Source organism: Mastacembelus armatus, chromosome 5, assembly GCF_900324485.2.
Source record: "Mastacembelus armatus chromosome 5, fMasArm1.2, whole genome shotgun sequence".
Classification (NCBI taxonomy): domain Eukaryota; kingdom Metazoa; phylum Chordata; class Actinopteri; order Synbranchiformes; family Mastacembelidae; genus Mastacembelus; species Mastacembelus armatus.
The window spans coordinates 28,077,231-28,103,135 of NC_046637.1; the positions used below are offsets into that span (position 1 = coordinate 28,077,231).

At 41.5% G+C, this 25,905-nt stretch overlaps 1 protein-coding gene across 8 annotated transcripts; it reads right to left on the bottom strand.

Annotated features, from left to right (window-relative positions):
• Nucleotide 1: 1 nt before the first annotated feature.
• ampd2a (adenosine monophosphate deaminase 2a) lies at nucleotides 2-24,530 on the bottom strand. 8 transcript variants are annotated; one of them, XM_026306374.2, is made up of 20 exons: nucleotides 24,457-24,524; nucleotides 23,741-23,804; nucleotides 10,881-10,975; nucleotides 9,263-9,393; nucleotides 8,880-9,010; nucleotides 8,273-8,341; nucleotides 7,193-7,304; nucleotides 6,915-7,101; nucleotides 6,492-6,633; nucleotides 6,330-6,419; nucleotides 6,099-6,228; nucleotides 5,713-5,907; nucleotides 5,465-5,596; nucleotides 5,219-5,382; nucleotides 4,841-4,967; nucleotides 4,591-4,754; nucleotides 4,337-4,457; nucleotides 3,607-3,780; nucleotides 3,417-3,527; nucleotides 2-3,245 (listed from the first exon to the last, which is right to left on the bottom strand). In XM_026306374.2, exons 4-20 carry the CDS (start codon nucleotides 9,290-9,292, stop codon nucleotides 3,030-3,032), a joined length of 2,295 nt encoding a protein of 764 aa, XP_026162159.1. In that variant the 5' UTR covers nucleotides 9,293-9,393; nucleotides 10,881-10,975; nucleotides 23,741-23,804; nucleotides 24,457-24,524; the 3' UTR covers nucleotides 2-3,029. The 8 variants fall into 8 exon arrangements, with proteins under 8 accessions (XP_026162159.1, XP_026162156.1, XP_026162157.1 ...); XM_026306371.2 differs by lacking the exon at nucleotides 10,881-10,975 and having other exon boundaries at nucleotides 24,457-24,530; XM_026306372.2 differs by lacking the exon at nucleotides 10,881-10,975 and having other exon boundaries at nucleotides 23,744-23,804; nucleotides 24,457-24,528.
• Between the last annotated feature and the right edge of the window lie 1,375 nt (nucleotides 24,531-25,905).

Genomic DNA, 25,905 nt, shown 5'->3' on the forward strand with positions numbered 1-25,905 from the left:
CGAAGTGAATCAGCATGCTTTATTTCATTGCTCAGATATGACACTAGAATCTCAGAAGCATCTGAATCTGGAGAACACTGACAGTCCATTTCAGGCAATAATATGGCAGCAGAACAACAGACACGAAATTAAGAAGAATTAACGGTAAAAACAGTGAGAAGAACATAACAACAATACTTTGACACAAACGTATCTTGAGCATCAGAATATTTCTAGTCATCGCACTGACGTTAGTGCACAAATCAAATCTTCAATAGTGAACTAAAAGCCTGTGAATAAAATAGTTCAGTAACTGATGTGTTTGTGTTGGTGTCCACAACGTGTTACTGCTCTAAACAATCAACAGTGTTTTTAAAATCTTTCTGCTGTCTTCATGTGCTATTATTTATTTGATTAATTAATTTATTTAGGATGATTTATGATCAAAATAATAATCAGTGACACTCGTGATGATCAGCTAATTTTCAAGCATTAATGATCAAAATTCATGTGCAGGAGATTCTCAAGTGGGTGGACGTTGTGCTTTATTTTTATGATCTTAACTTGTTATTTTTGGGCTTTGCACTGTCTTAGTACATCAACTTCCACTAATTTATATATTTTAGGATTTTCTGGATTGATCGATTGAGAAAATGATTGATGATGGTTGAGGTGCTGCAACACAGAGCAGCAACTATCACGACGGATTAGCATTTGTCAGGTCAGGTGCACCGTGCACCGTGAAGTCGACATGAAACCAGCAAACCACCAACCTTCATCACTGTGAAGTGACACACATCAAAAAAACCTATTCTCAAGTAATCAGCAAGATGGCTGCTACACAGTGACAGCACGATGCTGCAGAGGTAAATACACTTGAGTCAGTGGACGGATGCTGTAAGTACGAGTCAGTGTGTGATACAATCAGCAGTTCAGCCAAAGTGAAACATGAAGGGCCTAAAGTTTTCAGGCAGTGCAGGTTGAAACGGTTATTTACACCCAGACGGTCAACTCCATCATCTACTGACGTAGAACGGGGGTTGGTTTCTGTGTGTGGAGGTCAGTGTTTGACTCGCTACTGGAGGAGCAACCTTTGGCTTGAAGTAAATCATATATACCTTTCTATCATGGAGGTTACAGGTGTACTCACACAATGAGAAGGAAAAACAGCTACTGTGTTATTAAATCTACAGGCACAAAAATATTGTGTCAAATTAACTAATTAAAAAATACTAACAACACTAATGATCAACGCCAAGAAACCTTAACATCAATATACTGCAAATATAAAATCTCTTATCTCTATTGCCCTTAAAAAAATACACGTCATACATGAAGTCCAACAATCGAAGCTCCTCTTATCCCAGTCGTCTATAAAGCAAACAGGTGCAGATCCTGAAACAAAGGCTGACACTTCCTGACTCGCTCTCTTCCAGTCTTGGCATCAAGTCTTACTGGACGGCAGTTCTACATTAAAGAAAGCTCACAGTCTGATGGGAAGTCGGACCCCGTCCAGCGGCAGGTAGCGTGGTGTCATAACATAATGAGAATCTGAAGCTTTAAGCTTTAATTAGAGATTTGGTGCGAGTGAAATAAAATGCCACGAGAACCATGCAACAGCGTTCACCACGTCCCAGCACGGTCTGCTCAGGTCAATGTGACGAGCAATGCTGGGTTTAAATCTGTTTGCAGCCCTGATACTAGCTAGGATGCTTTACGTTACAGCTCGATGTGAAAAACAGATTCTCTTCTCCCATCTATTATTCATGCAGACATGCAAACAGCACTCAGGTCCAGAGAACTGGAAACAAATCAGCTTCAAAGCTAAAAGCTATTTTACACCAAGCATGCAGCCGGGTGGTTGGAGTTGGATCAGTGCGGAGACAACATCAGAACTGAGCTCAGCTGTTTATGGCTGAGGACAAATATTCAGTATCTGTGGGATAAAGGTGGAAACAGTCTGGAGAAACGTGGGCATTAAAATGTAAAGGCACTGTGACGTATTGGCTTCGTACATGTGCACAGTCACTACATGCAGGGAAAAACTCCACAACTCTCTAGTTTGCTCACTGGGAAAGGAATGAGTGACGAGGCTCTGAGGACATGGCACAGTGAGGTAATGGTGAGGGGGTTCTACCTGAACACTGCTGAACTCTTCCCCTACTTATTGTGCGGTGCTTAAAAATCAACATTACACACTCAAACTGTGATGATCCACATTTTCTACAGTTTTTTTTACTTGCAGCTAAAGAGGAATGTTTGCAATCAACCACAGAAAGTCTGCGTTCTCTCCATTAACTCGAAGGCTATTGAGTTTCTCTCTTTTCCGATCAAACTCACATTACAATTGTGTGTTTGTCGCACTGTGAATAAATGATCTGACCCCAGCACCATGTGTGACTGATGCTCAGCACAGCAGCATTCACACAGACGCTGTCCCCTCTGACTTTAAGCCCCCCTGCCCTAAGACGTGAAACCTTTGTGGTCTTAGCAAGTCCCACCTTCACCAACAATCCCACTGAATTATTACAGTAAAACTGCATCTATAAACCATCATTACATTTGGATAATGAAAAGCAGCATGATTCTATAGTGGAATATAAGCAGCATACAGAAAATTAGCAGTTTAAATGTGCTGGTTGTGGTTGTTTCTGTAAATGCTACAGCGATAACAATAAGTTATATAACGTCTGATGAAAACAAACCAAAAATCTAATTCTTAAGTGTCTCTAGTGAGGAAAACACTGAGTTTCCCTGCGGTTCATCGAAGACTGAGCTACAGAAACAGGCTACAAAGCGAGCTAGGGAAAACCTGAAATACAAATCGAACAAGATTACAGGGTTTAGAAAACGTAAGGATGGAAGTGGAGAATGTCAAAGCTGAAGTGCTCTGGCTGCACCTGTATCCTTGGCTTTCTGTCGGTGTGTGTCAAACCTCTGTAGTTACCACTGGTGACATTTATATTATAACTAGAACAAACAGCAGAATTACTTCACTCATACCACGTCTCTCCAGTGTCATGCTGGGGGGAGACTGAATGGTCATGATTTCAGTGGCGTCCTGGCAGAGGGCCCATGGAAAGAGAGTCCTCCTCATCAATGGCGTCCAGCTCTTGTGTGCGCACAGCGTGAGTGATGAGCTGCAGCTCCTCCGACAGCGTCTCACTGCGGTAAGCCACGCGGATATCAGGGACGTTGGTGCGTCGTATGTCATTGCTCACAGGCCCCACCTTGGAATAATTAGGACCCAACCAGTAGCTTTTAGTCTGGAATTATGAGAAGCTGCATGAGCAGGAGGCTCAGATATGAGTAAAATGAAAAACCCAGCGACTAAACTGGTGTTCGCAGCCCACATTTGCAGCAAAGTTTATTTAAGTATCTAAAAAATATTTTGGATTCAGCTCAAAGTCGGAATAATGTGCACAAAATAAGTTTACCTTGTGTGAAAAGCCACTCATGAGCACGCTGTTTCTTGCCAGCTCACACATGTCACAGGAACTCAGCTTCCACACCTGAGCAGCGATGCTGTACTCCTCCATCAGGGGCTCCTGGGAACAAACACACACATATAATGTAAATCCAGACTTTTTGTCTCTGACCTTCCAGACAAACCTCCTTTTTACTGACCTTGGTGAAGTGGAACTGAAGAGGATCATCGGTGGACAGAGAGACCATGAGGCCTCTGGACAGGTACTCTGGCAGTGGGTTGCGGTGGTAGCTGAGGAACAGGCTGTTGTTACTCAGTGGGGACATGGCGATGCCAATTTGAGCCAGGTAGTAAAGATACTGCAGCACTGGGGCCTGACGGGGACACAAGGACACAGACAAACCAGTAAACACATGTCTGTCTCAGACGTCTTAGCAGTAGCAGATTGGCTGTTTAGCTCAGCTCTGAACGTTGAGACCACCTGTCACACACACACACACACACACACACTAAATGAGCTTTTCATCATCGTTCGGATGTGCTGCAGTGTGTTTGTTCTTTTAATCTGTGGTTTAGTATTTATGAGTAATTGTTTCCTGCATCATTATGATGGGAGCGCTGTCAGGCCCACGTCTTCGTGACCACGTTCTTTATGCTTCCCAAAATATAAAGCAGAAGAAGAAGAAGAGGAAGTACTTTATTAATCCCCAAGGGGAAATTCAATCATAATATAAAGCATAATAATAAGTATTGTATTATTATTGTATTACATAATAATCATGATATAGATTTATAATATAAAGCAGTCCAGTCCAATTAAAGTTAAACCAGCTGTTCTCAGTAATAGTATTTAGAGCTAAGTCGTTCATGTCACTGTGTTTATTATGATCATGTTCAATAGACCTCTATTGGCAGCGTTAGTTTCCTGACCTTTCTGAGCAGCAGCCCATGGGAGATGTTCTCTGACAACATGAAACCTGACACCAGGTGATGGATAGGCCCCGCCTCCCCGCAGTGAGGTCGCAGGACAAACGTATGGAAACCTCGCCGCCTGTCTCAGGCAAATGCATTTAAAAACAATATTATTTAAGACGAAACGTATTTCTGCTTTGAATGACTGGATGAGAGGCCCAGTGAGCTGAACTGTTCATGTTGTGTGTGATAAAGGTGTAGCCGCCCCGTACCTTCGCAGGTGGTTGAGCACCGTCATGTTGGCGTAAGTATAGTAGAGGTAGTAGGAGTAAGGTGGGTTGTCTTCTTCTGTCCAGTTGGCAGGCAGCGGACTGTCAAAATTAAAAATGTGGTGCTCAGGTTTGGACTCGTCATCTACGCTGTCGAAACCCACCACCTATGGACACAGACGCAATATGTTAGAAACAGCTACAACAAAACAATCAGCCTGTGGAAATGGGTAAGTTTTAAAGTGATACTCACGTGCTCCAGGAAGAGATGCAGCTCTGGGTGACTGCCAGGGTTAACAGTGACCTCAAACAGAGGCATGAAGATATTCTCCAACATCTCCTGGAAATTAGCCAGCTGCTTCTTTGTGTGGTACACGTCACTGAAGGGCGACATTTGTTGATATCACAGAGATATTCGTTTGTTTGCTTTTCAAAACCGTAGAACTCATTTATTTCAAATGTAGGTTTCTTATTATTTCAGGTGGAAAGTTTCAACCTGCCTCTAAGCTGCTTAAGGAGCAATAGACTCCTGTCAGACTCACAATGGAGCAAAACAGCACCAGAGCTTTAAACTCTCATTAACCTAAAATCTAGAGATTAAATGCTGCTCGACAGTAGAGCAGGTACTTACAACAGGCGGGGCACCTGGATGAGCCAGCGCACGTTATTGGAGTACACTCGATGGTTGACGGCCCATTGAGCCAGCTTGTCCCATTCGTCTCGGGAGCGGCCGTAGATAGACAGACGCAGCTCAGAGTTCTGGTACTTACTCTCTTCCAAGTCAGACATCACCTCCTGGGCGAACAGTGGCAGAGGATACTGATGTATCGACTTGTGTAAATTATTTGGAAAACTCAGACATATGTTTATTCCAAACCTTAATTATGTGTGCGAAGTATTTTCCTTCAATGTAGTTGTCAGTCTTGATGAAGATCTCTCTGAGGATGGATTCCCCAATGGGATTGTATTTTGCATTGAACTTGTCAAACCGATGGAATGTGTTGCGGTCCTGAAGATGAAAAAAAAAACAAACTGTTAAATCTAAACTTTGACTCTATCACATGTTTTCAACAGCAAATATTTATAAATCATATCTTAAAATAGTCGATTTTTCCCATTTCTCACCGCATGCATGTCAAGAGTATCAACACTGAGGTCGAAGGCTGTCAGGTTCATGTTCTCAAACACGTCCTTGAGGGTCTGGCCCGCACCACGCTCAATGTGAACGATCTCCTCGGGGTATTTCTTCATGGCTTTCTTGATGAACCTCAGGAGGTGCTTCTGGTTCATGCAGGATGATGCATGTATATGTGTGTCCACCTGGAGGCAGTGTACAACAACACAGACAGATGTGACTCATGTATAACCCAGTGTGGTACAGCAGCATAACTTTAATATTTATCCATCTATCTATGAACTGTATATATAATTAGAATATAATTAAGATGTGGTTCAGGCAGTAAAGTTAAATGACTCATTTTAAGTCTCCACTTCCGTTTGTTGACTCTTGCCTTTCGGATGTTGTAGAAGTCTCTGTGAGGAACCTTCTTCTGAGCTGCCAGTTCCTTCATCTCATTCAGGAGGATGTGCATCTGGAATTTAGAGCTTAGATACTGTAGGCGACGGTAGCAGAACGATTTCCTGTGAACGCCACATGGAGGAATACACATTTCATTCAAAATATACACTACGCTAAAATCATAATGACATTTTAAGAACAACACGATCAAAGAGAAACTCACACTGGCCCATTGATAATGAGAGACATCATAACGTTCATGTCTGCAATATACTCCTTCAGGTCAGGATACGGCAGGTCCACCTCTGTGCTTCTGAATTAGAAGACAGTAGAAGTACAAATACAAACAGACTCACTTTTTAAAAATGAATGTACAAATACATACTTGTCCATATTGGTTTTCTTCGTGTAGACATGAACAACTCCATCCACCATTTTACACCCATATCCTGTGTCTGCAGGCATAATGTCAGGATCCTGGTTGTCATAAGGATGCGTCTCTGAAACAGGCGGGTGGACGGGGGCATCTGGGAAAAGGGCGGACAATCAATTTTCCAAACTACAAAAAACATCATCACTAATACAGAAAATGCACAGGTGAAAGAACTGGATTGGCTCCGGTGTCTCGTTTTTTTATTTGACCAGTTTAAGTCAATAAAAGTAAAACTGGTTTAGGGAGTGTTTCTCATTTCCTTTAACGGTTTGCCTCAGCATGTGTGTTCTTTTTTGATTGTTAGTGTTTCACTTAAAGACGATGATACACACTTTCCAATTGCTGCGCCCAGTTGTGATAAAGTGCGTGTCTTACCAGCATCTACAGGCGTCTCTGCTATGTCATCATAGACCCCATGATCCAGAGGTTTCATCCCAAGGTCCTGTAACGCGTGAGCTGTGGTCTTACAGAAGGTCTGCATGGATCGGTTTATGTATTTCTCACGAATGAATAACGCCTTCACCACACACTTTGCAGCATCGACCAGGTCGGTGAAGGGCACCTGGACAGATATCAACACTCAGTTCTGAAAATAGGTGCATTTTACGACAACATAAAAACCATAGGAGAACAATTAAGGACAGGCTCCTCACCCCACACTTCTCCTCTCCAGATATGGAGACCCGCTGGTACTCTCTCTCCATTGGCATCTCCCTCTCCATAATGCCATCATCAACAGTGTCCACGCTCTTCTCCTTCATTAACCTTAAACAGAAAAGCACAGTTTCAAACAAGAGACAGAATTTGACAGAAAAGGAGAAGAAAACATTTTTGTTTGGTGTTGGTACAGATGTTCTGACAGCGTTGGCCATTAGTACAGATTGGAAATCATTAAAGCCCTTCAATTTAAAACATCCTTTCCTGCTGAGATTTATTAAAGGTCCAACTGCTATAGGTATATGATGCCCTCAATCAAAACACGATCCCTAACACTACAAAACCAAAGTAAATGTTTAAAGAGAAAAAACTAATTTTTCTTTTTATTCATGATCAATCCTTTGGACAATACATTACATAATTAGCTGATTGTAGCTTTGAGTAGTGACATGCACGGCAGCATTTAACATTAAGGCAAACAGTTTCTGTTCTGTCCTGCAGAAGAGCAACCTTCACATATTTATATGTTTCTAGTTCTCTAAACTGAATAAAACCAAACTTCCTACATCTAAACTCAATCCAGGTTCCTGGTGTTGATAAAATAAAATACATTTTCAATCAAATCAACTCAGAACTAATAAGTATGAAACACTTTTCAAAGCCACTACACATAGAGGTTAACTGCTAGATATATAAGATGGTGGCCTACAGCACCGCTTCAGGACCAGAATACAGAAGGTCAATGTTTCATTAGCAGGAAAACACAGGAAGTCATGTCTGAGTTAAGGGGAGAGGATTTGAACAGTTATAAAGTACCAGCAGGGGGAAGACACACTCCATCTCAATATGCTGACAACCTCTGTCAATGGTTCTGAAGGAAAGTACTTATACAAGTCCAGACTTGCTAGGTTAGCAGACTATACACTGAAAAACATATGCTACTGATAATATACATTAAATGTCAGGCAAGTGTTTGCCATGCACAGTTCTAAGAGAACGAGCAAGCAAAATAGAGATCAAGAACCAAAGAGAAAACCACTACACAAAACATACATACTGGAGCAGAACTCACTCACTCTAGGTCTGGAGCACTGTCGATTTTCATGAAGTCCTGTTTGGCGCGGAGCAAGATCTCTGGCTCAAGCCTAGGGGTGAAATGCGGCGGCGCAGATAGTGTGGGCAAGGCAGGGGGCAGATGGGTATCAGAGGTAGTGAGATGAGATTAAGCACAGAGAAGGACCGAGAGACCAAGTACACGCAGGAGAACAAACACGAACACACACATCAAGCACACACATACGCATGTTTATACATATACACACCAAGCTTTAGATATTAGCTGATCAAAGTAATTGACACAAACAGAAATATATCATCAGTTAGTACTGCTACAACCTGATTGGTCCACAGGGGGCTTGCAGGAGGCGTGACAGATAACCTAAACAATTGGTTTAGTGGCGCAGATAGCTAAGACCCTGACAACCCAGACAGAACCCACCTCCTCATAATAGTCTGTGCAGACGTAGACTGAACACCAGGACGGCTGCCAGCTGCTGGCTAGCCCAGTTAGCTCATTGCTCATTGTTAGTTAGCCCACAAGTGCATGGGAGCATGCAAGACTCTGTGGATCTGTCTGAGATCATGGAAGGAGTGTGTGTGTGTGGTGGCTTTGCTTTTTCTCACTTAATGTCCTGGCTGATTTGCCTTTCTAGCCGGTGCCGTCGCTCTTCTAGCTGTTCGATGGGACTGTCCTCGGGGAACTCATAGGGGGCACTCCGCATCTCGCTCTCTGTCATGCTGCGCGTGAACAGCTCCTGGCGTTAACACAATCAACCAACAATCTCGTATTTAAAGTTGGAAGATATTGGACTCTGAATTTATTAATAATCAAAATAGATGAATTAATGATAATCAAAGCAGAAGTCACTGAAATGACATTGTTTATTAGTTACTGCTTTATTATGAATTAGTTAAGTAATTTTCAAACCTGCCAATAGCAACAGATTAAAATATCGAACTAAAAAAGTATTAAGTTAAATATTAACTGTCTGATTTTCACTTTTTACCTCAGCAATTTCTTTGAACTTTTCCTCCATGGATGTTCGCAGGTCGATCGGGTAGTGTGTGAGAGAAACTGGTGTCCCTGGAAGGGATCGCTGGGTCTTGAGGGGCTTTGGTCCAGAAGCACCACACAGATCTGTAACCAGACACAGGTAGAGTTACAGTAATTCATGGAGTCACCTTGACTACAGAATCATGAATTATTAATCACAAAGTCTTCACTTTCAGAGACGGTGGAGCCTTGTTTTGCAATTAAAGCGTCAGGTGTAATGTGCGCTAACTGAAAGAAGCCCATAATTTCACAGTCTGAGACAGACAAATATGTAAAAGCAAACAAAACTAACTCTTACCATTAAAATTAGAAGGGAAGGTATTTTGGTGGTGGTTTGAGTGAAAAAAGCTATGATTTTAGTCTCAGTCTATATTTACAGTAGTTTAGACTCCTCATCATTAAAAACAATAGGAGTACACATTTGCTGAGTACACAAAGTTACTCTAACACATAATTGATCTTACGAGCCCCAACAATAGAAAGAGGACACCAGCGTTCTCCTTCTTGAGACAAACTGTAACTACGATTACACTTTTCTGATTGTGATAAGCTCTGGTGACCACGGCTGCAATCTGTGGCAGGGCATATGAAAATCCTTGTAAACGTCCAAGAACAGGTGTCGACCTAAGGACAGACAGCTGGACCAGCAGATACTGTGTCGCTTCAATCACACATGGGCATGCACACCATTAAAAAAGCTTCACATGGACTCACATGTACACAATGACACGTGTGTAAAATAAACACCTGCGAGTGACACGGGGCCTCCCCCACCATTGACCTGCTGGAAACAGATGATGCTAGTCAGACACAACAGAGATCTACCAGAAGACAAGGGTCCATTGAGAATCTGCCGATTCCCGTTCACTTTATAAAGACAGCTACTGTATATAAGGCAAAGAGAGCTGTCATCAAACAGTTCCACAGTTACGTGTGCACACACCGTAAGTTTGCCCACTCGTAATAAGGCTATGACTCTGGGAGTGGTGTGTTCACTGTCCTCTGTAATTGGTGTCATTATTGGAGCTGTGTCTGGCCCATGACAATTAGTCTCTGCCATCTGCTTCGGCAGTGGAGTTAGGAATAACTCAGCACTGTAATGTACTGTAATGTACTGGCACAACGCTGTGAAACATTTCTGTATTGTGCAGTGAAATTTGAAATCACCAACCATATGCTAAAGGTCAAACAAAGTGCTTGAGCATCCACACATATGATCACAGCCTCAGCTAATGCTGGAATTTACAGCATATGTCAAAATTAATTGATATTCTTACATAAACATTTAATGTAAAGAAATATTTACGATAAGGAAAAAATCTTTACGACAGACTCTTTTTCTACTAAAAAATAACTTGTGGGTCTTCTTGATTTAACACACATTAGCAATACTGTTTTTAAAGTACCTCAAACTTCTGTGGCCTTTTTGTATTGACCTCTCATGCTACATACATAAGTATACCATACACACATATGTACACAGGTACATTTGCATTTTCACATGGACAAGGACTTCAAGTGCACAGAAACACACAGTCATTCCCAGTATAGTATGTGAGTAATCCTCCGACCTTTCCACCACAGATGTCTGTTAATCCAGGAGTCTCGACTCTATTTATCTCAGTGGCATCACAGCAGTGGGGGGGGGCGGAGCCTCAACACACTTCTATACAAGTAAACACAACAAAAATGAGCCAAACAAAGATAAACACCACACGTCTGTACTGTGACAATGAGTCCATCATTGAGCTATGGAGCACTTAGAGACTTAAGACAAGTTTAACCTTAGCTGCTCCTCTGTGACAAAGAGCAAAGATCAACACAGGCCTCACAACCAAATGCTGCACATTTCCTCGTTTTTGGCAATGAAGCATTGGCTAAAAAAGGTTGGTCTTCGTTTCAAACTAGTGAACAGATGCAGGTTGCATGAGAATGTGCTTTGGCACTCAAGACTAGTGAAAAAAACCTCAAACACACCATTTACTGTGTGTGTGGATGTCTATTTTAGAATGAAAAGCCTCAACCCTTCCATCTTCGTGTGGCCGCTCTGAGTTAACTGCTTAGACCAGTGAGAATTATTGACATATAGAAGCTTTACCTATAACGTGTGTGAGCCGAGTATACACATTCGCCAACCACCTGTGTGTTTGAACCCTACCAGAGAGAATCGTCTTGTGTCTGTGGAGCTGCCTCTGCTCTGTAAGGATCAATACAATCCTCCTCCTTGGCTCTCGGGCCAAAGGTGCAGCAGATCAGTTCTGGTAATGTCACTCTACAGCAGGTCACATGCTGAAGGGGTAAAACAAAACACTGTATATACACTATTTCCATGAAATCAAGTGTTTTTTGACAACGAAACAACAAACACCACGTTCCATAAACCCCACATTGTTACCTCAACCCCAGACCCACCTGCAGAGCCATCTACTGACATGACAGCTCTGGGAGAATTAACTAATGTGGCTGTTGTAGAGATGAACAGCACTTCCCCGACTTGCAGAGTCAGTTATCTCCCAGTTTCATTTGTACATTTATTCCATCCTGGTCTTTAAGGAAGCTCTTCCATGTAATTAGACTACGCTTCCTGAATATATCACCAAATAACCAACGGATCATGTGACGTGCTGAAAACAAACCTTCGACGTCAAATGAGGCTGCTCACCACAATAACAACTCTCAAGGTAACTGCCATTTTCATGAACACGTGGCCTCACACTGCCGCACCTACAGAGATCAACTCTTGTCCAACCTCTGCACAAATAAAGCATAAGTGATAAAAACAAAGGACCAGGCAGTGTGCTTCTTAAAATAAGAAATCATGCCGTAGTAGCTTTGCCCCATGACACTCAGTCTAACAGCACGATGAATTCTGACTGCAAGAAGGTCGTCTGCAGAGCTAATATAAACAGTGCTGGAAGTAGGGCAGCACAGTTGGCATCATTACCCCAGTATCAAAAACAGTGTTTTCACTACATCACAAGGTTGGTTCTGACAATAGGAATTTGCAGAACAATGAAATAATGATTGAAACATCACAACACTGAAATACTGCCCAGCTCTGTCTGTTGTTACGCAGCTCACCACATGTACATGTCCATGTTTAATGAGGCACATTCACTCCAGCACGATCAGGTCAACTTTCAAACCTTGACACAGAAAAATTAATTAAAAAGGACCATCTATTTATATTTACAATGATCGGACTACTTGATTGAACCAATGCAAACACAAGGACAAAGCTCAAAGTCAAGTATAACCAGACATCTCAGGCATCAACATGTGCCAGTGTATGTGTCCTATAATAATGTGTTTTAGTTTCTGGTCTCCTGTGATTGTGGCTCCAGTATTTAGAAGAAGAGTGATGACATGTGCTTCACATGTTCCTTAGCAACTACAGGTAAGAATAAACCTCTACTCTGCTTTAGGGTTTCATATTATCAGTACTCTGCATGTAGGATGCAGGAGAGATGGCAGATGCAATTAGCCAGATAAAAACTACCAACTATAAATTCACTTACTAAAGAGATCTGGCATTATTTGATTATTTAAGATAAAACGTAATGAATGTTTGATAGAGGAACAAAAATGCATTTCAGGTCACGCATTAAAACCAAGAGGATAATTCTCAGTACTACATAAACAGCCTTTGAAGCAATACAGGTGTCCCTCGTCACTGCCATCACACACTAACACACAACGGAGATGGAAGCTGGTTTTCATAAACACACTTATAAAAACCAGAAAAGTCAACGTGTTCAGCTGGACGTCTAAGACCCCAGCAGTTTGACCATCTCTAATCCTAATTCTGAATTAGATATTTTTCAGTGGCACCTCACTGGCACATTTTCTGTAATGTATGAAAAGAAAAAGAAAAGAAAAATCATTAAACTTAAATAAACAGTGAGATTAGAGATTATGCAATAACATTTCCAACACATTAAGATCAGCATCATGGGAACCAATCAAACTAACAAACACACGATATATTCTGCTCAGAAAGAGAATCCCCCCTTCTCTATACTTCTGTCTCCTGCATGAGGTCAGATTTTTACAAAACACAGCAAATGTGTTTACTTGCACCATCAGTAAAGTATCACCATGAGATTGCTTTTGCAATATTTTGGTTAGTACCATGTCTAATACAGAACTGGTGAAACTTCTAGTAATAAGTATTTATATGACAGAGTACAGTATAAGACACTATTAATAAATAATCACCACAGGTTACAGTACCTCTATCCCCCTGTCTGGTCTCCGTTACGGCTGCAGTGGCCTTGCCTGAGCTCTTGCGGGATGCTGGGACATGTAACTAGGCCTGGGACGACTAATGCACCCTCCCCCACTGGTACAGTGCAAGAGAGAGGAGAATGACAGCAAAGAGAAAGGGAGAGAGACAGAATATTCTTGGTCCGAAACAGCAGCTGCTTTAACACCAGGATCACACAGGACCTCCCTCCTTTTCTTTGTTCTCTTGTTCTAACACACTGTTTCTCTGCTGGTGAGGCAGTTTTTCCCTCTTTCCCCTGATTCTCTTTCCCCTGCCTGCCTCTGTCTCTCACTTGCTTCCTGGATTACACTGGTTTTCAGTGCATGAGCAGCACAGCTTTCAAGCTCCCGGATTTAAATACTGGGTTGGAACATACCACGTGGCAGAGAAGGGGAGGACAATGAGGCTGTATTGTGCGGTAAGATGGGAGAGGCCCTGCATCCCTGGCCCCTCCCACTTCTCCTCCACCTCCTACCTTATTCATGAATAAACAGCTTCTTCCATTATTTTATTACTGCCAGTATTTAAGAATAATTACGTCCATTAAAGACGTGATCTACTGCAGATTAACATTTTTAGTACATGTAATAATTTTAACTCTACGACTGAATTTGTTTTATATGTAGTTGTAGTTTCAAATGGCTTATTGTTGTGGTTTCATGTTTTATTGCTATTTGGTGTTTGTCTAGCTGAGGTTTTTTTTTTTTTGCCCTGATTTAATTCAAGATGTTTTAATCGGACATTTAACTTCAGCGTGATCACTTGTGTTTGTGGAAATGCCTTCACGTACATACAAGGGAACTTATTTACATGTTGTTTTCCATGGGACTTTGCCCACTGATCACATGAGGCCAAAGGAGACCACTTCCTCTCTCACATGACGAAGGCCTGTTTGTGGATTTCACAGTACACGAGACATCTGCTAAGCCTCTATTTACGGTCCATTTTTAGCAAAAGCAAAGATCAACAAGAACTTTTCCAGATGAAGGTCAAACAAATACAGGCACGCACAGAAACCCACAACCGTTACTATGAGAGACGCCAAAAGCAGACACGAGCCACACCAGGGACCGATTTCTGTACCGAATCTCATTTTCATGTGACATCATCATATGAAAATGACCCAGCTGCATCTACTGTAAAGTCAAGTCAGACTCTGACTGACAGACATAGAGCCACAGAGCCTCACTAGCACAATAGTCTTTTAAATCTGAGACCAGGACCTATTTTCATTATAGCTCAGCAACACAGAGAAATGTGAAATTCCTCTCACCGACTGCATGAAGTTTGCAAAAAGGTGAGGAATGTGTTGGACCATGACCTGTGATGTAAGAGCAGGGTTTATTCCTAGTTGTTTAGAGCTGAGAACAAAAATGGACCAAACAGGTTTTATATGAATTCAAACAGCAGGTGATACCGTCCCCACTGCAGAAATATCAGATACTAACCACAATCAACATCTGCCCATCATCCCCAGTGTTTGACAACATGTTGACCTAGATATCCAGTGCTGTCATTGCTCTAGCTGTGCAACCTATAATATGATGAGGCAAAAATGCAGTGGTCAGTGATGTTTTCATAACTGTGTACTGAGTGGTCAGGACATTTACACATCAGCTGAGGTCTAACTGCACCAACACAAATCAACAATCTATTTTAAGTGTTTTGCTTCAAGGAAGACTTGACCTAAAAACTTTTTAAATGCATTGGTATGGTCTCAAAGATTTACAGTGCGATTTAAAATGTGATTTCTTCTAAAACATCAGTGTGGAATCACATATTATAACAGAAGTGTGATTAATCTCACAGATTAAATCAACTTTAGCACGTTGATGAGTATAAACTGATGCATTTGCAGTGCTCAAAAATCTCTAACTTAGAACAGTTTGTGAATAACTAACCTAGAACATAGTGTGAAGAGCCCAACATGTGGCCTATTTTGATCTTAGCACAGTGAGCGAACCAACACAGGCTGCTGTTGCAACTCAAACCCAATTCCAGCATCTCTGTAGATTAAAAAATCATCTGAGTTGTTTTCTTTTTCAACCCCAGAGCGTAATCATCTGAGTTCAACACAGCTCTTTCCCAGGAGACAAATCAGCAGCGTAGGAGAGTAACCATGCACCATTTTGCACTACTTTCTCCCACAGGAGCACAGAGCTGGTATTATTGTCAAGGCTGATGTCAAGAAAACCTAATATCTAAGCCTGCACAAAAATTCCCACGTGAAGAAAACAGGACACACATTCAAAGAAAAATACTCAGGGTTTCTCAGCATTCACGCTGATGCTGTGTCTCAGTCCATCAGGAATGTTCTCAAAACAATAAATCCTCCCTGCAGCCCGCAAATACACACAAAACACATACTTTATAGCCATATAAACACATTTATAGAGGTACAGAGCTAGTGCACGTGCACAATGATGGTCACAGTCCAGAAGAAACAGATCCAAACGGACACATTCTCACTCCGCTCACTCAACCCTCTGTGATTATCCACAGTCCTATTTGGTCGCCATACCTCCTGGCCCTCTGTCAGCGCAGCTCTCATCTTATCTTAATATAGCAAAGAGAAACAACATGTCATTTGATGTTGTCCACATGCAACATGCAACACACATCAGGAGGTTGGTATTGTGTGTCTGAGTCAAAAGGTGTGTGACAGATCAATGGCACTAAGAAGAGAAAGTGTTTGCTAACACAGGCCTATATCCTGTTTCCTACATGCACACACCTCAAAACACCTCAGCACCGTCTGTACTTGGGGAAACTGTGTTGAGAACTGTTGTTCTTGCTTTGCCAAGGAAGGATTGGCATTTTTCAAAGAAACACTTGTTTGGCAGAGCTGCTATAAATACTAAAGACTCTGAATCAAGGTTAGATCAGACTTTGGAAGTTTTATAACAGACCTTCCATTTCAGCGGTCTACAAGAATGTGCAGATGCAAACACAACAAGAGAAAACATTTCCTACTGGATTTCACCCAGTACTGAACAATGAAGGACAGTTCAACAATTATAACTGCAAAAACTGTTCACCTCTATGGCTGGACCAGTGGCTGCATACTGTCTATTGATTTACAGTCCACACCTCATCACTATCCCAAAAACGCTGGTTCTCAATGGTCTCACATAATCAGTAAACTGTGTATGCAAGTGTGTGTTGAGCATGTGTCTGCACGTATTACTGACAAAAGCAAGAGAATGAGCTGGGAGACCTTTAAATGAACAAGGGTTTTGTGGGCGACTGATTTACTGAGGTCGACTAACATCAGCTGACGCTGGTTCATCAGTGATCAAATGAGGTGGATCTTCGTTAGGAGCCATGCTGAGGCCACAGTCAGGGCAGAGCAGCATGCTCAACTGTACCTCAGCAATGAAACACAACCCCTGCTAATCACGGGCATAAGCACAGTCTGTCAGCCAGCAAACCACCTCAGTGAGATACGACGTGTCCAACAGCATGATGTTGAGTCTAGCTGTGTGTGTCAACGTGTGTGTGTTTATGGTACGGTGATGAGTGCAGATATTATGGTGCTGTTGGCTAACTGCATCAAAACAGACCCACCTGTTGGTGAGATAGCGTTCAAGGCCTTGGTTCCTAGTGACCCATAATCCCTTTTCCAGAATAAACACACTGGCTCGGTAACATGGGAAGCAAATCATCTATTCATAGCTGAAGAAAAGTAAGGAATGTTCCACTCAGACACAAAGCAAACTGGTCTGCAGAGCAGAGACACTGACAACCAGCCACAGACTGATGGTCTGTGCAGAACTTTGTTCTAGAGACTCCCCCTAGTGACGAGATGGGAAAATGCAGAACTGTACTTATTCAGTGTATTATTACAATGTGCTGTTAGAAGAGACTTTTAAAAAATGCTAAATATTCAATTTAATTCAAATATAACCAAACCAAACCAAACCAAACCACAGGTTTACACACAGCCTGAGCACTGTTTAGTGATACAAAAGTCATTACTGCCATACCTTTAAAACTGTGGGTAGTCCCAAATGTCTCTTTGCTCGTTCAATCCCTAAATTTCAGATCAACTGCACAGTGACAACGAGGTTCTGCTTTGTCTTTTAGAGTTAGAAGCGGGTAACACCTACAGTGTGATGTAACAGCTGGGCCAGGGACTCCCAGTGTTCGCATGGTTCTATCTGCTGCAGGGGTCGTGGGTGGGGTGAGGACGGCAGGAACAGGGGTTGCCAGCTGTGCAGGCTAAAGTCCGTAGGCCAAGAATGTGTAGATGTCCTAATGATTCAGGAGTGTAACAAAGTCCGCCAGAGGTTACAGACCCCACATGCTGAGGCAAGTCATGACATCAGAATACACTTAATTTACCTTTACAGGAACAGTGTATCTAGTTAATAATGAACCAGAGTGGTGGGGAGGCTGGGTTTTGGAAGAAGTGCCAACCAGTAACCAGCCAACATTTATAGTGAGTAGATCCATGTGGAGCTGACAGTTCAGATGACCATCTCCTCTGGTTGTGACTGCTGTGGTTCATGTCTTTGAGTGCATGTCATGTAACACAAAGCTGAGCACCCAATGAAAAATATGAATAATGCATAAATATGGACAACAGAGAAGGTGAAATGTACATGCCTGGAATCCTCTGCACAGTTTCCATTACCATACAGTACACAGTAGGTAGTATAAACCATGTAATGAGGCAGGGGTCATAATACCATACAAATGGTGATTGCACTGACAAAGAAAATCAGTCTATCGAGGCTGGAGGCCAGTAAGAGTCAGAAAGCCTTAATGCCTTAAGCCTTAATGTGTCATGTCATATGTTTTGCTGCAAAGCTGGAGCATTGCATAACCTGCTTCATGGGATGCAGAGTCCAGTGAGAAAGAACAGCCTGCAGGCAGAGACACAGTCCTGCAGATGTAGTAATCAATGTTTCCAACAGCGAATCAACACTTATATAAGAGACGTATTTCAAATGCACAGAAGTGACAGGGCCACAAGTTTATATGGGAAAAAATAACCTTCTAAGATTCTTGACAGAAAAGATGTCACCACAGCAGAGATGTCAGAGCTATTTCTGGTTATGTGACGAGGATTAACACAGGAAATGTTGCTACCTCAAGTTCATGACTTGGTTAAATTGGCAATTGCTCAAGCTGCAGCCCAGTTACATTTTTCTACAAACGCAATATGACAGCAAGAATGTTAATGGTCGGCCTGGTCAGGTGGAGGTATTGTAATGGGTAGCCTACATGTGGCTCGTACAGCGGAGCGCAGAGAGCTCAGCCAAGCGGCTAATTGAGAGGACTTAAATGACTGCATGGATGGAGAGACCTCTAAGTTATTTATTACTGCAGCAAAGACAGCCTCCCTCAGCAAATACAGGCCAGTGTGTGTCAATGTGAGTAACTGCTATAAGATCTACTGCTGGATCCCTCCAAACTCCCAACATTTGTTCTGGGCTATGGCACACCAAGGCAGTAGCTTCAATTTAAAAATCAATATTAACATTGAATTGCTTCACAATTAAAATGCCAGTTTAACTTTCTAGCTGCTCTCTATGGAGACCAGTTAGCAGAAATTTCAAAGACAGTCACAGAGCTATGAATATGTGTCCTGATTAAGATCCATGTGTATGCCTTTAGAATCAACACCACTATGTAAGTAAATAAAGAGCTAAACCCACATTTTTAAATAAACATACAGGAAATTAATTTTAATAAATTCTGTGACATGAACTTTGCTGCAAGTTGTCAGGTTTTGACTTTGACATGTTAAACATATATCATTACATCACACCTGAAACTTATGGAGAGGATGAAATGCAGTAATAAAATTACAAATAGAATTCAACTTTATCCTGTACATATCACTCACATAACGACAGTTTCTTAAAGGTCGCTGGATATTGTACTGAACAAAGTAAAAACCCTTGGGAGGAGTATTGGCGTCATGATGAGGTGAAGCAGTAAGATAAAACGATCCCACTGTTCTGTTTAACTCAAGCTGACGAGATAAGGAACGTCCATTACCAGTAGACCCATGATAAACCCTGATAAACTGTTTTGTTTTTTAACAAGATGAAGGAGAAGGGGCCCACTAAGGGTAGGACATCACTTTAGAAATGCCAATAATCCAAAGGAAGAAATAATAAATATTTACATTGGTGTATATGTAGATGTATGACAGGACAACCTGGCAGTAAAATCAGTACAACCAGAGTCAGATCCATAATTTAATGTGCTTAAGTTTGTCTGCATTAAAATATATTCATCATATCAATGTATTGATTTTGTTACTAAATAAGAATTGACTTAAGATTGTCATGTTATTTAAAAAACATAAATGTACTGATTACCTCTGGTACAATAACTGTGTTAGGCTGTGCTTGTTAAGTAAACAATGATTAATACACAAAAAGCCAAACATTTCTTTCAGTTATGGATCAATAATGACCAATGAGTTTACAGCGTTTTTTCCTATTTTCACTATTACAGTGTGATGTTCTGAATAGACACTATGCTTTTGTCCATCTGTCCATTTATAAACAAATAGTTAGTTGACCTGTCCAGGGTGGACCCCTGCCTTTCACCCAAAGAGAGCTGGGATAGGCTCCAGCAGGTCCCTGGGACCCTGGTTAGGACTAAGGGGGTACACATGATGGATGGATGGATAGTTAACAATGTATTATCTTATATTAGTGCAGAACAGCTCCCACAGAGCAGCATGAATGATGAATACTACAATATAACATCTGCCAAAGCTTTTAAACAACACCAAGAAACAAACTAGACTTACAGCTGCCGCCACCTCTGTAAACTCAGTTTCTTTTTCTACTGCCACTGAGGAGCCATATGGGTATTTTAAATAGCTCTGCACAAGCATCTGTGTAATTCTCCCCATTCATACAACAGAGTTCCCTCAGCCTTCCCATGGGACCCCTCTCACCCACACTCACCAGGGCTGGTGGTGCTCTGCAGACTCCCCCTCTTGCGGAATGGGGATTTAGGTTTAGGCTTCCCTTGTCCATCAGTGGTACGAGAGGAGGATGACATCTTGCTGCCTGTGCTCCTGTTACTACAGGAGTAGAGTGAGTCAGAGTTGCGCAGTGGCCAGCAGAGGGAGAGAGAAACACCAGCTCTACTGCTGGAGCTCTGTCTCATGGTGAGGTAGCGGGTCAGCAGGAGCCACACTGGGCAGGGAGTAGCTGCTCCGCAGAGCTGGCTCCTCCTCCCAGCCAGCAGCAGGTCAGCAGACGAGCTACACAGCGACGGGCTGACAGACAGCCCGAGGCTTCCCCGACTCCTGCTGGGGGCCATCTTTGTTGGTTGCCTTAGCAACCAAGAAATTAGTTTCCTGTAGCCCATGCGGAGGAAAACAGCTGGAGATGAGGGCATTGCAGACCAAAGTGTGTAGCTAGCATGACAGCCTGCAAGCCCGGAGACCGACTACACCACACCAGCCAAGTGCCAAGGTGAGCGAAGGACAAAGGTTTTTCCACTCATTTAAAAATAGCAACTAGACACACTAGATAATCACAAGAGTATGGATTCAGCCCGGAGAAAAAAAAAAGGAGAATCCAAATCACAGAGAGTGAGAAAAAAAGCAGGAATCCTGAATGGTCAGTGCGTAGAAGCAGAGAAAACAGCTTAGTGTGTAAGCTGACTAGTGGACTCCCAATCTTCTTTGCTGGAAATCTCTGAGGGGAGACAGAGAGCCCAAACACACACAGCACAGGCCCACCTGACATGAAGTATTATAAATAGTGACAACCAATGCCCTGCAAGGGCCAGTAATGCAACCATGACAAGTGCAGCATGTGTGGCACTTTCTGTCATCTGTACTTTAGCAGCATTTTCTACTATTAAAACAGACAAAACAGCCACACAGGCTTCCAAGAGCCAGCAGAGCCTGATCAGGTACAATAAACAAAACCGATCATTGTTTTTTTACTTGCTCCAATGAAAACACACTCACCGCCAAACCCAAAAATTAAACTTTCAGATTTGATCGAAAGTTTCATCAACTATTATGTCATGCTTTTTAAAATAATACCCTTTTTCAGCCAAAATGACAGATCAATAAACACATATTTTAAACCGCATCACATCTTCTGCACATTACTGGAGCAGGTGAATATCTAAAACTGCCATTACATTGTACCGTACGCCTTTTGTTTCCCATCAATACCCCAGTAAACACAGCAGCAGTAGCATAATAAACAGTAAAGATCCCCATCTAGTGGTATAAAAACATTATGCTGCTGTTGCTGTTTTTGCAACTTCATTTTAGCAAATCTAGAATTCAACAGACTCTAAAAATCTATATTTATTCGTTAAGGGCCCCGCTATGCTGGTAATATGATCTGTGATCATTTTGTTCATGCTGCACAACAATATAGAGGCACAGTCAGCAGAGATGACACAAAGATCTACTGTACAAAGCTTTCTGGTCTTACTGACTTTCCTAATTACACTTGGGAATAGCTGAGATGATGGTACAACTGAAGCACGTTGCTAAAAGCAAATGAAAATATTAAGACACTGCTAATAAACAGATATTTAGCCATACACGTGGGGCTAAACAAGCTGAGACAAAACTTAAAAACACTCAAACCAATCACCCTAATCTTTAATCAATTTAAAAGACATTCTCTGTTACGATTAATGAGATTAACTAAAGACAAAACTCCAATTACCAACTTGAGCAAACCAGGCTCTAAAGATTTTAAAGTGGTTTGTACATAGACATCACATAACTGAAATTCCATCCTTCAATTAAGTAACTTCACAGCATCGTCCAAACATAAATGTAGTGTACAGCTGAGGAAAGGAGGAAAAGTCCAGACCTACGTTTGTCAAGTAAAAAAAAAAATCTTGTTTCCAGCCTTTTCTGTGATGTGACCTAGTTTTTGAGAAAGCTGACGCTCACCATCTGGTGCAGCAGCAAAGGCTAAAAAACAGAGGCCCACTTCACTACCCCATCAGAAATATGTCTCAGATTTAGCTCAAACCAAATCACTCACATTCTCAGGGCCCTTACCTGAAAACAAAAGGCTGCTGTGATTATGTCCCTGGTAGCTCTCGTTATTCCTGCTTTGGTTTTATCTTTGCCTCTATTGCTTGGCCAAGCCTTCTGTCTGCACAGTCTTTTAGTAGAAATGAGACCACCGTACATGTCATTGGCTGCTTGGGGGATTTTTTTCACTCCCTCAGAGCTCATGGAATTCAGCATTTTGTTTGCAAAGACCACATCACGAAAAAAAAAAAATGTACGTACTTTTTAAGGTAATGTGAAATGAAAAATCAACTCCAACCGAACAAAACATACTTTTCTCTAATCAGATTACAGACACCTTGCATTTAAAGGCTGACGTTGCTAAATATAAGTCTGGCACACAGCAGACAAACCACAACACTGCTCACCACACATGAGCCATGGAACTCATGGCGCTCATGTAAGAACGCCACCAAACAACTGAGATGACTACATGCTCGCACTGTGCTATGGACGACAATGAAACGTTCAAGATACAGTTCAAAATGAGATTTTTGATGAAAATACAATGATGAGGTTGGTTAGTGGTTAGCACTGTTGCCTCACATCAAGAAGGTTCCTGGTTTGAAACCCATCAGGGGCCTTCCTGTGTGGAGTCTGCATGTTCTCCCTGTGCTTGTGTGGGTTTTCTCCAGGTACTCTGGTTTCCTCCCACAGTCCAAAAACATGTATGTCAGGTTGATTGGTGACTCTAAATTGTCCATAGGAGTGAGTGTGAGTGTGTGAGGTTGTTTGTCTCTATGTGGCCCTGTGATGAACTGGGGACCTGTCCAGGGTGGACCCCTGCCTTTCACCCAAAGAGAGCTGGGATAGGCTCCAGCAGGTCCCTGGGACCCTGGTTAGGACTATGGGGGTATAGATGATGGATGGATGGATGATTAGATACAATAATGATAAACTGAATTTGATGATATGAAACAGAAACAAAAGGAGTATTTAAAAGTCTTTTATCAGGTTTGTCTGTTTTAAGAAAACAACCCATGGCCTTGATTCAAATGGGGAAGATGGACACTCAGACCAATCCACACATGTTGATGTTATAAGTTAAACAGGAAGGACGACGTTTAATAAATATTAACTAGATTATATTTTACCATAACAAAGACAGTATTTGTATAAGTCTGACTTACCACCTGACATTGTTGAGGACCAGCAGATGTAGACTGAAGATAACACCAGAGGACAGAAAATGTCCTGCAGAAAACACACAGCGACACAGTACAACTTACTTATATTACTTATAGTACAACAATACTACACTACAACTTACTACTTATACTACTGATACTACAACAATACACTACAGTACAACTTACTTATACTACAACAATACTACACTATAACTTACTAATACTACAACCATACTACAGTACAACTTACTACTTATACTACAACAATACACTATATTAGTATTGTAAATTGACAGCAGGCAGCGAGCTAATGAGCTGTCAGTCACACCTGAGTACTTGTCATAGGTATAACTGATATACAACTATGGTTATTATATACAACTATGGTTATTATATACAACTATGGTTATTATATACAACTATGGTTATTATATATAACTAGCTATGATTAAAGTTACTATAAAGTCAGAAAGTATCGTGTATTTTGCTGAAAATACAACTTCACACCGTCGAACATTAACTAGTTAACGCTGAAACATGTTAACGTCTGTAAACTAACGTTTCTGACGTCAGAGTCTGACACGTAACTAGTTTTAACGTCAGTTAACGTTCACGGTCATTCGTGAGTTACCGTCTTCTATAGGTGTTAACTAACTACCTTAACTAACAGAACAAACCGTAACGGAGAAGTAACGATAACCGAAATAAATAATTACCAGCTGAACAACTGATCTGACGAAAATGCAGTTTCCTGCAAAGAGGAAGTTTTAGTTTGAAAAGGCGCCGCCCGCTTCGCCGGTGTCAGGGTTCAAAGGTCGCCAGTTGTCCTGCCACACCCGCACGCACAGACGGGAAACAGATGTTCATAAGTCCACATCTGTCTACATAATTTTATTAACGAACTAATCAACGTCTCCAGCCTGTTGTGATTCATTCAGTTGTTTCATTGTTTTTAATTGTGTAGTAAAATGTCAGAAAACACTCAAATTAACAAACGTTGTTTATTCTGTGGAGCCAGAACCTGAAGTGCTGCTGCTTGGAAAAATGCTACTAGGGATCAGTACTTATTTACATAATGCAAACTATTATTATTATTTATATTAAAGTATTATTCAAGTGGAATGCACTGTTATAGTACACTGTCACACATCATCATTATTATTATTATTATTATTATTATTATTATTATTATTACCACTAAGCTTTGTTTAATATTGTAGCTGGTCATGGTGGAGCTAAGCAGGTTTGACTTACTGCATAACAATGAGCCATATTCAACAAACCCAATATATTAACATGCACAGTAAGTAGAAGTGCAGATGCTAAATACTAAATGTATGTTGAGTAGAAGCAGGAAGCAGATAAAGGACAGTAAGAGTGTAACAAAGTTGTGCAGTACATGTGACCAGACCTCATTCTGACAGAACACAATACACAGCAGCTTTAAAAGAGCAAATTAAACTGTGTATTCCTTAAAAGTAACAAGCAGATCTGGGATTTACAAAAGGAAACTGGACGACCACAGACATATTTAGTAGAAATGGGGACACATACATTTTCTGTACAGAGTCGGCTGATTCGGGGCTTTGAAGACTGAAGTCCAGCATCTTGTTTTACCCCGTGTGTCACTGATGAAAAAAACCTTTGGCCCACCAGATAAGATTTATAGGTTCATTGATACGATAAAAGGCTTCACTTTAGTGGCTTGATCAACAGCAGGATTATCAGTGGGATATTTATAGTCGTACAAACAAGCATGTGATCCATGTGAACTGGATTGTGTTCCTCTGCTTTATCATTTACCTTCTACTAGTGTTCTTTCCTTTTTCTATGTCTGTTCTATGTTTCTAAAATCCAGCTGCCGCCCTCTCGTCCATCTGCTTCCATTTGGTCTCGATAACCAGCAGAAGGAAACATGAAATGTGACGCACCAACCTCTGTCTGGGGTCAGCCTTTTAATATTGCTCTCATGGGACAGGGTGAATAATAGGAACAACTGAAATAAGGTTCTGAGTGAACAGCTGGGCCATCTACGTATACAAGGGCAGGAGAATGCAGTGAGGACTGCTGTTCAGAAGAAAACCCCAAAACATTCATTTGAACTCAAACCTTATTTGGCTTCTTTATAGCAGCGTCAAATGTTAGACATTATGCCTTCTTGGTAG

Bases quoted from the DNA above. Each gene is read 5' to 3' on its own strand.
- ampd2a (XM_026306367.2), bottom strand. From the start codon at position 20,950: ATGCCCTCATCTCCAGCTGTTTTCCTCCGCATGGGCTACAGGAAACTA. The intron at 7,305-8,272 runs GTGAGTGAGTTC...TTTCTGTTTAAG, and splicing joins GACAGTGCTCCAGACCTAGA to GTTAATGAAGGAGAAGAGCG. The intron at 3,528-3,606 runs GTCAGTAAAAAG...GTTTGTTCCCAG, and splicing joins TTCAGTTCCACTTCACCAAG to GAGCCCCTGATGGAGGAGTA.